The sequence below is a fragment of the Aspergillus karnatakaensis genome (assembly GCF_047715665.1).
Source record: "Aspergillus karnatakaensis strain CBS 102800 unplaced genomic scaffold BJY04scaffold_27, whole genome shotgun sequence".
NCBI classification, from domain to species: domain Eukaryota; kingdom Fungi; phylum Ascomycota; class Eurotiomycetes; order Eurotiales; family Aspergillaceae; genus Aspergillus; species Aspergillus karnatakaensis.
Genome location: NW_027395739.1, coordinates 392,082 through 405,257, shown reverse-complemented (window position 1 = coordinate 405,257; position 13,176 = coordinate 392,082). Strand labels below are relative to the sequence as shown.

The window sequence follows — 13,176 nt, the reverse complement described above, 5'->3', positions numbered from 1 at the left end:
ACAGGAACAGACCAACGAGACTCCTACGGAGCGAGCAGAGAAGGCGATAGGAGATGGTTCTGGTATCGAAAGGTGACTGGGGGACGGATTGTTCCTGATTTTCTTTACACCAATTGTGGCACAAAGAACATTGATGAAAATGTACAAAAAGAAATGGGAAAAGACAGCGATGCAAGGACAATCAACCAATGTAGCTAGTTCACCAATACAAATGCCTGCTATTCAAGAATTAGGTCTTTGGAGGAGTTTGTTCATATCGAAGGAGGCGACTGTAAATTGATTCCATGTTGAAACCGACTGTAGCTCAAACCACCCTCGTTTGTTACTCTTCTTTGACGGATCTTGTGAAGACCTCAGCCATCCTTCATGACACACCTGGGAAGTCAGTCCACGGCCGCAAAGAGAAAACCAGCCTTATTGTCCAGCTGTTTCAGATTATCGACCTGATTTGGTACGGGTTTGTCTCGTGGGTATTGACGGTGTACGGTTGTATCATGTTGGACCGTGGAAGAAAAACCATGGACGGATCCCTCTTTCAGACTGTAGGTAGGTAGTTATTTGGAGACGTCTTTGATGGTCTCGTACCTACCTGAGACAATCGTGCAAGCATTGACCGAATGCATAAAGGAAAACAAGCAGGAGGCTCGGCTTGTCTTCTTTATCATAAAGCTACTTAAGCAACAACTCCCTAGCCAGCGCTGAGCGCTTACTTCCAGTTTTGTCTCTTAGATTCACCATCCACCATCCACCACTGGGCAGCAGACGTGCCTGCACTCTTTTCGACACCACCACCACCACCACCACAACACTTCCACTCAACAGCAACCTTAGATCCGCCTTTCCCAGAGATATCAGCTTTGTTCAATTTTGATTCAGTCAGCTCTCAAGCGGACAGAAGGATTCGACCATGGGGAGATATCCGAGAAACAACCAGAGGAGTTCGGTGAGTCTCAACTCCGTTTGAAGTCTTTTCGCGTGATTCGCAGCAGTGGTACCTGCCGCTCGACCAGAAATCCTTTGGGAACCAAAAAGTCAGAGGTTCAAGACAGAGGTCAAACGCTATCATCTTGCCATCTTCGCAAGGATTTGTCTGCCCAGTATGGTGCGCTGACTTGTGCATTGACAGAGCGGTACTCCGTTCGGGACGCATAACTCGTACAGCAAGAGGAGGAACTATGCGCCTCGGAATCCACCCACACCTTTTCGGCCCCAAGAAGAGATGAGCGCCTTTGATGCGCGAGCTTTGCGATATGATGTCGCCCCTCAAGGACAAGGACAAGGTCCCCCGGGTTCTCACTTCTGGGGCTGGCAGGGCCAATCCGGTCAACCCTTCAGCAATCACAACAGCCCGCCGTACTACCGACCCTGCGATAGCACTCCTCCGGCTATACCGTATGATTTCCCTCCGAATTTTTACCCTCCTATGCCGTCTGTCATGGATCGCGGTATTGGGAGTCATTTCAGGAGGTCGCCAGACCAGTATCCGGATTTTCAGAATAGGCTGTTCGTGGAAGAATATCGCTTCCCTGGCCCTCATCCGGTAAGCATACACCTTTCCATCAACCAACCAAAATGCGCGAGCGTACTCTTAGTACGCCAATTGCGCCTATAGTAGTAGATAATTCTAGAGAGCTAGACTGATTCATTGCTGACCATGCTGGCCTCCTAGGTCTACCAGCCACCTCACTTCGCCATCCATCAAACCCATTTTGAACAGACACCGAAGGGTGGAAGCCCATGTGAACTCGATGGGAAGCCGCTGGCTCAGAGCATCAAGCTCCGTGGGGACGCACCTGAGTTCTTTCCGGGCTTGCAGAGCAAGCCTGTCGACGATGGAGCTTTGAAGACGAAGGCGGCGAAAGAGCCTTGCTGGCTTGTGGTCAGCAGCGCTTGATGTTTATGTTTTTGCACTTTCCTAACGGCCCTAACAAGGAGCAATAGCTTGGGTAACTGGCTGAACTTGCTGGGCCGGCAAACAGCTATTCTTTCAATTTGATTTTGCGTATCTTTCTTCGAGCAGCATTGTTGTTGTTTTTTTTCTTTCCTCGGTGAATATGCAGGGCGTTTATCAGTTCGGTAGTTCTTTTGCAACCGTGCATAGGTATATACTTGCGCATCTTTTCGAGAATTCATTCCGTACTCCGTAATCCTGGATCTTGTAAAAAAGTACCAGTACTCTGTGTCATGAAACTTAGGCGCGGGGGTAGGCCAAAGGCCAAGCCCTGGTGGAATCACACTTATTCTAGGTACCTCATTCCCTATTCTTCTTCTTCTTCTTCCAGGCCATCAACCGATAGTCGATCTCTCTAGTCAGCAGTCTCAGCTCTTCTGCGGTCAGCTCACACTCAGCCATGAGCGATAGAGAGCGTAAACATGACAGATCATGACCAAGTCCAGTGTGTTCGGGGCTTCAGCTGTTGATTTTCCTCGCAAGCGCTGAATGGACCCCTTTCAGGAAAAGATGGTCAACGAATCACGGCGTGCTCGGCTCAGCACTAAGCCTTGCTATAACTCGGTGGAGTCGTATAGTTAGGTGTAGCTGCACGATGAGCTGTTCGTCTCGAGCCAAGCTATCGGTCTCACCACAGCCCTGTTGCCCTGCGCATTCAGCCGCTCGTTAGCGGCCTTTGCCTGTGGTACTGCCTGACTACCGCTGGCTTATGGACTACGACACTAAGATGTTGGTTCTTATTTTCGGAGATGCAGGCTGGGAATGGGTTGCTGGAGGCCCGAAATGCCCAAGGCACAGTCGACAGTGAACTCCAGTGTGTCCAATAGTAAGCGACAGGAACCTTTCAAGTTGGTTTTTAGGTACATCCAGCGCAGCATACTCGCCGAAAATGGATGTTCCCCCGTGGTCCGGGCTAGCTCAAGATCGTTTGTATGGACTGGTCTGCCTCGTCATATAGAGCCCCCGTCCACAAGCTTGTTTGGGTTCGTGGCGAAGCATTTCTTTTATTGTGAGAATTACCTGGTCTCTAACCTTCCTAACTTTCAGTTCCACTTCTTATATAATTCAGTGCATCGAAGAAGGAGCAGCAGCATGGCTCTTCTTCGTCATGGCTTGTTATCACCGGCCCTTCTGTTCTACTTGGTCTTCTTTATCTATGCATATGGCACCCATGTCATGGCTGCAAAGAACACAGTATACTTCAACATAACACTGACATGGGACGACTGGCAACCTGCGGGAATTCCACGAAAGATGATCCTCGCCAATGGCCAATTCCCGGCTCCGACAATGAAGCTCAAACAAGGCGATGATGTCGAATTTCTGGTCACCAATGAGCTGCCCTTTGCAACTACTGTCCACTTTCATGGTAGGAGTGCCAGTCGGCATCAATAAGGTGGTCTTCTAACTGATTATTTGGACGCTAGGCATTGAGCAGCATGATACCCCTTGGTCTGATGGGGTTCCTGGCCTCTCGCAGGCGCCCATTCCGTCTGGAGGTTCGTTCCTATACAAGTGGCGGGCAACGAATCCTGGCAACCATATGTACCATGCTCATAAGCGAGGTCAACAGGAAGATGGTTTGTACGGGGCCATCTATATTCTGCCTGATAGTTCCATTGTGAAACCCTTTTCGTTAATCTCCGATGGCCCTGATGAGCTTCGGGCTATAGAGGTTGCTGAGAGCAAATCATCTCCTATAATACTCTCGGACGTTCGTCAGTTGACCTCGGAGGAAATCTGGCAAGTGGAGATAGACACGGGACGCGACACAATCTGTGCGAATGCTCTGCTGGTGAATGGCAAGGGGACAGTCACCTGTTTAGAGCAGGAGGTCATAGACCAGTTCACCTCCGTTCCACAGAAAGGTCTCCTGGGCAATGGAAGTCTGACGGATATAGGGTATGCGCCTCCTCTGCGAGTAAAAACGTCGGTGAAGGTATCTGTGACTGAGAACTGTATAGGTGCCTTCCGCCTGACAATGTGATAGTGCAAGGAGATTATCCTCACAATCTCAGTGCCATTCCTCCGTCAGTGTTTTCTGGCTGCACCCCGAGCGCTGGGCTGACAGAGCGACTTTACGCGGACGCCGACGGATTGTACGTCAGCTACAATCTTATAAGTGCGGCGACTATCTCCGAGCTCAACTTCTCGATTGACGAGCATCCCCTGTACGTCTATGCGGTCGATGGACACTATATCGAGCCCATCTTGGTGGACGCTCTCATCATAACAAATGGAGCAAGATACTCAGTGCTCGTCAAGCTAGACAAGCCGAGGGGGGACTATACTATCCGCGTGGCAAATGTCGGCGTCAATCAGATTCTGCACGGTACTGCACTACTGACCTACCATAACGGCGGTGGTCCAGTGCAGCAGCAACCCTCGGTGCCATCGTTCGGCATTACTGGAGTACCGGTCTCGCCAGAATACGTCGTTTTGAACGAATCCACAGTCATTCCGTTTCCTCCGCAGGATGTAAGTGACGTGCCTGTGGCTCAAACCATTGTATTGACAGTCGGACGGTACGACCAATCGTACACTTGGACTCTGGGGAACTCAAGCTACCCACTAGCTCTTGAAGAGACCTTGCCGCTGCTGTTCTACCCCGACACTGCCCCCAAAGATCTCGCTGTTAGCACTCGCAATGGGACTTGGGTAGATGTGGTCTTCGACGTAGCGAACGCTCTTCAGCCCCCTCACCCCATTCACAAGCACTCGAACAAGTTCTTTGTTATCGGTCAAGGTGAAGGGAAATGGAACTACTCCTCGGTGGCAGAAGCATTGCAACATATCCCTGGAAGCTTCAACCTCCAAGCCCCCCAAATCCGGGATACCTTCATAACCCCTCCAGCCGCAACAGGTCCTACCTGGCTGGCTGTTCGATACCATGTGGTCAATCCCGGGGCGTTCCTGTTCCACTGCCATATCCAGATACATCACAGCGGAGGTATGGCTCTGGCAGTTCTAGACGGTATTGACGAGTGGCCAGAGATTCCAGAGGAATTTTGGCTGGCAGAAGAGGCCCATTGAAAGGAGAGTTGTCTACCCCGCATTCTCCCCCACCCCTGATGCCGAGGGACATGCATGACTCAGTGGACTTTTCGCCCCATGACAATGATAATAGTGTGTAGATTAGTGCTTGGGAATTTGGCTGTGACTTTGGAAGAAATTATATGACGTTTTTATAAATTCACCCTTCGATGTGTCCTCGAGCTCGTGATTGTGGCAAGACCTCAGATCACAATCATCACATAGGTAGTGGCTGAGTAAGTCAGGGGGGGGTGGGTGTTTTCTCCGCCTCAGGCACACGAAACGCCCTCTTCCCCAATTCCCCATGCTCTTACTCTTCCAGTCTTCATCTTTCTTCCTGCTTCTCGTCGATGAAACTGTGTCGACTGGAGGTAGCTCTACTGTCTTAGCCTTCCCACAACTTCTGCGCGCAACAGGAGTTTGACCGCTCCTTATTATACCCTTTCCCCGTCGATCTTCGCCTGTGAAATTAGGTACAGCGTTGAGGACTAACTAGTGTCTGCGGCTAAACCATCCCTCCTCAGTGGTTCGCACTGCTTACCCTTTCTTGCGACCTCTCTCAACGCTGCCCCTCGACATCGTGCTACGAGTCACGACGCCCCTCGTGCTACCTCCCCGGCGGATCTCGTGCCAAACCCGATCAAGATGGTCTTCTGCGGCAAACCCAGTAAAGGCTGCGGCGAGTGCCGATCTCGCAAGATCCGATGCGACCAGGGCCGACCGACCTGCTCTCAGTGCGCTAAGGGGAGTCGGACCTGTCCCGGCTACCGGGATGAACTCTCTCTGATGTTTCGGGATGAAAGTCAACAGGTTGTTCGGAAAGCAAAGACCGGCTCCTCGGGTCGACGGACCAGGAAAGCAGTGACCACCACCAAGAAATCCCCTCCCGTGTCAGAGGCCCACAGCAGCACCACTAACAGCCCCGATGCTACCTCTGTTTCGACTGCAAGAAAGGCGAGCCCACCGACGCCGTCATCGTCGGCGCACACTAGTAGCAATGCCTCTGAACTCAACGATGCAGAGGACGTGCAGCTCATCAATATACATCAATGGGAGGTACAGCCCTCATGGCAATTGACTGTAGATGAAGCCGTCAACTATTTCCTTCGGCACAATGTATGGCCAGGGGCGATTTTTATGATGAATTGGGAGCCCAAGTCGCCAGGGCATCCGAGCGCCACATTGAGCGAACAAGCACAGATGGCAGCGCTTGTATCTGTGGGAACAGCTATGCTTTCGCGTGTGCGGCGATCCGAGGATCTAAAGCTCGCAGCCGAGCAGGAGTATGGTCACGCGCTCAAGCTCTTGACACGGGCCGTGTGCAATGAGAAGGAATCAAGAGCTAATCAAACCCTATCCGCAGTATTGTTGTTGGCTATTTTCGAGGTACGGTTCGGTTCTCAACAGTTCTATAACAAACTAATTCAATCTGCAGGTGATCACTAGTCGTTCAATAAAGAGTATTGAGAAGTGGACGAACCATATATACGGAGCTGCGGCATTACTAGAGTTACGCGGGCCTGAGCACTTGCAGAGTGAGGAAGGTCTCAAGCTCTTCGTTCAATTAAGATTCCAAATTGTGAGTGTTGCGATTTTCACACTTCGGGGCACAGCTAATATTGGAGAAAGATAATTAGCTGCCTTCAACGAGGGATGCCCGTGCCAAAATCACTACTAGAATGCACCAAGATCGCGATGTACTTACGACCACAAATAGACGCATACTGCGACCGGTTGATATGTATTGCCGGAAAACTCTCCAACCTGCGAGCTGACATCAATACAAGGAAGCTGACGGACGCAAATGAAACATTATCCGCTGCATACGCTGTAGAAGCAGAGTTACTCGCTTGGGTTGCGGCCGGTCCGCCCGATTTTCTGTATACCACGTACGAGTGCTCCTCCGTTGAGCAATGGACCAGAATGTTCGGCAACAAGCCCTTTCCGTACAACAACCAATACCATGTCTATCGTGATCTGTGGATTTGCCATACGTGGAACCAATACCGGTGCTCACGTATTATTGCCAGCGAGATTATCCTAAGTTGTCTCCGCCGTCTCTCAGCTGCCTCGCCGACGATGGCCATGTCCAAAGAGCTCCAAAATCACTGTGCCCGAATTCGCAACATTACGCGCGAACTGGCGAGCGACATCTGTGCCAGTGCTGCGTACCACCTTGGTGTAGAGGGATCCCCTGCGGCATCGTTCACCGTGCCCACGAATTACTGTTACGTTGGCGGGATGCTTCTTCTGTGGCCGTTGACATTGGCTGGGGGCACTGAGCCTAAAAACCATGCCCTCCGTCAGTGGACGCGAGACTGTCTGCGTTTGATCGGCCATAGTATCGGCATCGACCAGGCCTTGGCTCTCATTGAGGTGCTAGAGGAAGAGGCTGGGGTATTTGAAGGAATGGAGGAGACCGGGTCCGGGGTTATATTCCGAGCGACGGGCGATGCAAGTGCTCATAATAAGGTTTTAGTACCAACCTGGAACTTTTGACCGGTGAAATTGTCGACATTACATATATTAGTGTTACATTATACCCAATAGTAAATGGGGCGGGCTGTACATAGGGATGTTGAAATTCTGGCTAGGAAGTTTAGCATAATCAAATTACTCATAGAAATTCTTTCATGATTTCTCTTTGGTGATAAGGCTGATTTCCTACCCACTAGGTTATCTTCAAGGTGTAGGGCAGATGCCGGAAGCCGAGTGGTGGGCAGTGCCTTTCTCCGCGCCACAATAGTACTAGGTGTAGTGACCATACAGTGCATACACAGCCCTGCCCAACCAAAGAATCATTGCTCTTTTTCATGGACCCCATCATGAAACCGCCCTTTATGACTCTTCTTGGAGAGCTTGTCTAGTCATTTGATTTGAAACCAGGCTTTGTGGTAGGAATCTTGAAAAGCCCTGTGAGCCTTGTGGACGAAAGGATATATACCTGCGAGAAAGCCTAAGGCCACACTCAATATTTGCCATCATGCGCAACAAAGCAAACCTTACCTACCCTTGTGCAAACCAAACTCAAGAATAAAAATTCAGACACAGACACTAGTCTCATCTTCGCCTTTCCATGACATTTCTACGAAGACTTTTCTCATCTTCATCATGCTCCCCTCATCCATCTCAGACGCCATCTCAAAGTAACAACACCGTCAGTATGGGCAATTGTTATTCTTCACAAGACACAGACCAACAACACGCAGCACCTGCCCAGCCTAGATCCACAGGGGCTCCAGCAACACCAACATCCAAATCCCTGCACTCCCACGTGTCCTCCCAGCCCTACCACCTGCAGCATCAGCAGCAGTTTTCCCAAGACAATAACTCTGGCAACGATGTCTGGTCTCCTCCATCTTACTCCAGCGCTACAAGCCCCAACATTCCAGCCCCGACAGCAACAACATCTGATGCTAGCGCAACCAGATTGATTCCCAATGACTCGCAGTATTCCTTCCTTGCCACCTTTGACACCATCTTCCTCGTCGACGACAGCACCAGCATGCGGGGCAAGCGCTGGAAGGAGGCCGAAGACGCCATCGCCGCCATCGCACCCATCTGCACACATTACGACGCCGACGGAATAGACATCTACTTCCTTAACCACCGCCCGTATGGCGTTGCCGGGGGAAACGCGGGGGGGTACAAGAACGTCACCGATGCCAGTGGGGTGCGCGAAATCTTCAAGTCTGTTAATCCCAACGGCGCGACACCTGTTGGAACTCGGCTGCATAACATCCTCAGCCCCTATATGCGCGAGCTTGCCCAATTGACCTCTCAGGGTCGGGAGTCCGAGCTGAAGCCGCTGAACATCATTGTTATCACGGACGGTGTATTCACCGACGACGCGGAGACCGTGATCGTCAATGTGGCTAGGCAGTTGGATAAGCCGAGTATGCAGGCTGTGCCGTGGCAGGTGGGGATTCAGTTCTTCCAGGTGGGCGATGACCAGCAAGCACAGAAGTACTTGCAGTCGTTGGACGACGAGCTTGTCCGGAGACGGAGCTGCGATGGCATCCGGGATATTGTTGATACGGTGCCCTGGAGGGGAGAGAAGGGGAAGGTGTTGAACGCAGAGGGCATTCTCAAGTGTGTTGTCGGTGCGGTAAACAAGAAGTACGACAAGAGCGAGGCTGCACGGTGATTTCCTTGTTGACTACAGTACAGTCCTCTTTCTTTGACTTGTTTCAATTCTTTTTTATCCCAATGGCGGGGCCATGAAGTGCTTTGGGTCGGTCTCAAAACTCGGTTCAGGCGCTGGGGAGGTGTGGCATCGTCTCGTTCATCAATTTGTTGTTGTTTTGCATGTAGTCGGCCGGTGTCAGTAGACGCTGAAAGCCCGAGAGGCTCTATCTGAAACGAATCTACTCTTTAACTCAAACAGAACGAACCCAATGATTGTGTCAAGGTTCCCATGGAACAGCCTTCCCCAAGTTCTCTTTAAAATCTCGGTACCTAAGTACCTAGGTTAGGTATTCTATATCACTCCCCTGATTCTATGATGGCATCCCACTAAATGCCCTGGAATTTTGGAAATAATGGTGCAGGTGAATGAGATCAGGGGGAAAATTCGCTGTTGAGTAGTTATGATTGGCCACGCGCTAAACTCCTGGGAAAGGATGATTTAAAGGATCTCCCACCAATGTCCGAGCGTCTTTCTACTCCGAGCTCTCAGCTCAATTTCAATCCCCGCTTTCCCGGCTATTATTTCAATTTCCAGTTGATGAACAGTCTACGGTCAAAGCCAATCTCGAAAATAAAATTAAAAATAAAGAAGATGATTGATCTCGCTGGGGGTTTCCTGATCACAATGGACGTGGACGCAAGCAAGGACCGCAACCGGAACCCATCATTGTGATTTCCTCTGCTCTCCACTTTAAGCGCCCTGCTAAATTGCTAGTTTCTCAGGCTACGCCTCTTTTTTCTCTAGTCAGGAACGCAACCTTTGACTGGACCGTGCAGCGCAGCTTGCTGTGACCTGTGTTCGCTAGTTTCTGATTGTTTGAAACTCCTCAGCTTGCTGTCCGCGTTGGTAGACGCGCTGTAATGCTGGATCGACATTTCGTCTCCGATCGAGTAAGTGGTCTTCAGGTCCACGGGTCTCCTCACTGTTGACGATCCAGTCAATCGTCTTGTTTGATCCACTGGCCCACGTCGAGTCTTTTCCATTTTCGAGTTCGAACTTCGTCTCCAATTCTCCTCTCCTCGATCGATGATCAACTTATAACTCAACCTCCATCGCTCAGGCCACGCCACGTATGAACGCATTTGTGTGAACAATCTCGAAACCTCCGACTCCTGCAGCAGGCGCTGTCACTAGAGTTGGTCTTCCAATCGTCTCTCGCGCCTTGCTGTTGTGTCTGCAGCGTCGGCGCTTCCAGGCAACCTGCCGCTCTCACCATTGGCTCTCAGCTCTCCCCGACCTCGTTCAACCACGAACTCCAGGAACATCCAATTTCAGACCCCTGCGTCACCGCGTCTAATGAATTGTTGACGGCCAGAAAATCAGTCGCAATTGTTGGCTTCGAATCGTTCTGGCCCCTATTGCTGTTGTTTGTTGTTATTTTTGTCTGCGACGACGCCCGTGTCTCAATTCTATATCTGTGCCGCAGGGCTCTGTTTTCTTTGAAACTTCCCTCTCCAGTTTTTATATCCTGTTCATCCAACAGGCTGACTTCTTAGCCGTCAAGGCATCTTTTATTTCCTTTGTTCTTTCCTTCTATACACTCTCTTTCCGGGCTGGCCTCGGGCAACACTCCTTTGGTGTTGTGTTATATCGTGGTTGCGCTGGGCTCGCTCATTCATACTCCAGCGATATCCCGCTACTTCATTTTCTAAAAGCGAATTGTTTTTAATTGCCATTTTTCTTTGCTCATTCACCATGAGCTCTACTACACTAATGACGTTCTTGCTGTGAGTGCGCTAAAGGTCCGCTCCCATTGGAATGTTGCTGACCAACCTCGGTATAGCTGCACGGGTCCACACGTCCGCTCAGTGAAATTACTGGGCTCCTGGGATAACTTCTCGAAACCCTATGTCATGGAACGGGACAAACGTGTTGGTGCTGGTCATTGGCGTGGATGCCATACATTCACAAACATTTTTTGTGACGGAGCATTCCACAGCACAGTTCCTGCTCGCTCCGGGGGCTTGAAAATGGGCGGAACCTATTGGTACTATGTTCGTGTCCCTCCACTCACTTAGAGATATGTTCTTAATTAAGGTCTAGTATTTGCTGGATGACGAAGTCGAACACTGCAACTCGGCAGAGCCCACTACAACACGTTGCCCATATCTACCGGGCCAACCTGTCAACGTCCTCCAGGTACCCATCATTCTCCCTGACGCAAACCCCACCCACCCACGCGCGAGGAGCCCGAGTGCTCAGAGGACGGAGCGCACTATGAACCCTGAGGACAAGTATTTGAACCCTCGAGAGCCACCCAAACCTCGGCTTCAACTTCGTACTTCTCCACCACTACTCCAGACCCCCAGTCCGAATTGGTCTCTCAGTACCTCTCCGTTAGGAGCAATCGCCAACAGAGGCGCATCGCAGCCAGCTCACGGAGTCCCGAAAATTAGGCACCCTCGCGATGAGGAAAAGACGGCCCGCTCTGTTTCTCCTCCAAGATCGAAGGGGTTGCGTGCTGCCTTCCGCCAGTGGAATGCCTCTTCGCCCAATCTTTCACCGAATTTCGCCCAGGATAGTGATATGCCAGCAAGAGCCGCCGACCGCATAACTCTGCGGCCCCAGTATGACGACCGCCTTCATGTTAGGAGCCGGTCAAATGACAGCTACATGCGCTCGCCATCCATTGGTCATTCGAACGAGCCCCTGCTGAACAGCCTTCCACTCCGACGACCAGTCTCAATTGGGGCTCATGACTCTAGTTCCCTATCTATTCAAGAACGCCGCGCAATGAATACCAAGATTCCCGTCGACTCTACGCCAAAGAACACTTTGACCCTGAGGCCAAAGCAGCCATTGACAATTGCTAATGATGCCAATGGTCACGCTGTCTGTGCAGTATTCAAAAGAAGGCCTCTTTCTACCCCATCTACTCCTTCCATGCTTAGAAGGCCGCATGGTCAGCCGTCAACCCCTGAAGAGTCATTTACACCGACTCCATTGACGGTCATGAACAAGAGACTACCTACTCTACCAAACTCTCCCTCATCGGTCATGGATGAGGCGCTGCGCGACCTTGAGGCTCAGGAGCGAGCGTTAGACATGGAGGTTCTGGCTAGTCATTTCTCTGACTTTACCGAAACCGAGTCTGTCAGTGGCGACGGCTCAGGTGAAATGAGTCGTTTCTCGGAATGGAGTACTGATAACGAGCTGGTCTCACCCGAATCCATGATATCTTCGTCCACTTTCAACGAGAAGCAAGACTCTCCTACCATTCCAGCGATGGAACTCTCACAACTGTCTGAGGCTTCTATCATGAACCCAGCTAGTGACCCAAACACACCGCATTTGACGGTGGGGTCTAACTCGTCGCCTTTCTTAGAAGATTCTCCGCAGTTGGACATTCCCCTTCCGCGACTCACAATCACCCTCTCACCTTCTGACTTGAATATACCTGGACTTTGCATCGAAGATGAAGAGGATCTACTGGAAAGCAACCCCAAGCGTCACGCGGCGTTCTTCGAAGCCATGGAGTTGAAAGGACTTGGATTAACGAGCCCGCCTGCCACCACAGTCCGGTTCCCTGAAGGCGTTCAGGATGTCATGTCTAACGAGAGAAGCATCACGCCTGCAACGGATGTCGGCCGCTACCGGTCCAGCATGTTGTTGTCCCAGTCTGCGACAATGAAGGAAATGATGGACGAGTTGAGTTACTTGAAACATATGATTCAGTCCGGAGCAGCAGAGCTCTAAGAATCTTTATTCGTTTTGATTCACTGCATTAAGCAATGCGAGCATAGTTGAACACTTAGCATGGCGACGGAGCAGAATGTTTTCGGATACATAGTATTTGAGCGGATAGCTAGTTTTTTTAATTAATAGATCAATCTTTCCTAATATGAGTATCTAGCACTCTATCTCCTAAGCCAAAATATAGGTTATGATTGTTTTGTACAGTTTATGGTAACCATCGCGTGAATCGTGTTTCCGCAGCAGGGCGCGACCCGCTCGCCAAGAATCCAACTCCAAGCTTACCACAGCCAACTTTCTCAAACAAGGA

The 13,176-nt window shown here is 50.7% G+C and overlaps 5 protein-coding genes across 5 annotated transcripts; all 5 read left to right on the top strand.

Moving 5' to 3' along the window:
- Window positions 1-1,219: 1,219 nt before the first annotated feature.
- Window positions 1,220-1,894, top strand: BJY04DRAFT_218823 (uncharacterized protein; the record flags this gene model as incomplete). Its single annotated transcript, XM_073716392.1, has 2 exons — window positions 1,220-1,540; window positions 1,670-1,894. The coding sequence occupies 2 exons, from the start codon at window positions 1,220-1,222 to the stop codon at window positions 1,892-1,894; spliced, it is 546 nt and encodes a 181-aa protein (XP_073570801.1).
- A 1,149-nt stretch (window positions 1,895-3,043) lies between these two features.
- BJY04DRAFT_228104 (Cupredoxin) lies at window positions 3,044-4,988 on the top strand (the record flags this gene model as incomplete). Its single annotated transcript, XM_073718763.1, has 3 exons — window positions 3,044-3,320; window positions 3,379-3,853; window positions 3,916-4,988. 3 exons carry the CDS (start codon window positions 3,044-3,046, stop codon window positions 4,982-4,984), a joined length of 1,821 nt encoding a protein of 606 aa, XP_073570800.1. The 3' UTR covers window positions 4,985-4,988.
- A 160-nt stretch (window positions 4,989-5,148) lies between these two features.
- Window positions 5,149-7,601, top strand: BJY04DRAFT_190555 (Zn(II)2Cys6 transcription factor). The gene is made up of 3 exons (XM_073711521.1): window positions 5,149-6,370; window positions 6,420-6,563; window positions 6,614-7,601. Exons 1-3 carry the CDS (start codon window positions 5,630-5,632, stop codon window positions 7,481-7,483), a joined length of 1,755 nt encoding a protein of 584 aa, XP_073570799.1. The 5' UTR covers window positions 5,149-5,629; the 3' UTR covers window positions 7,484-7,601.
- A 209-nt stretch (window positions 7,602-7,810) lies between these two features.
- On the top strand, window positions 7,811-9,355 carry BJY04DRAFT_190553 (uncharacterized protein). The gene has a single exon (XM_073711520.1). It carries the CDS (start codon window positions 8,061-8,063, stop codon window positions 9,129-9,131), a length of 1,071 nt encoding a protein of 356 aa, XP_073570798.1. The 5' UTR covers window positions 7,811-8,060; the 3' UTR covers window positions 9,132-9,355.
- A 1,135-nt stretch (window positions 9,356-10,490) lies between these two features.
- BJY04DRAFT_228102 (uncharacterized protein) lies at window positions 10,491-13,017 on the top strand. The gene is made up of 3 exons (XM_073718762.1): window positions 10,491-10,900; window positions 10,957-11,167; window positions 11,217-13,017. Exons 1-3 carry the CDS (start codon window positions 10,869-10,871, stop codon window positions 12,867-12,869), a joined length of 1,896 nt encoding a protein of 631 aa, XP_073570797.1. The 5' UTR covers window positions 10,491-10,868; the 3' UTR covers window positions 12,870-13,017.
- The last annotated feature ends 159 nt before the right edge of the window (window positions 13,018-13,176 follow it).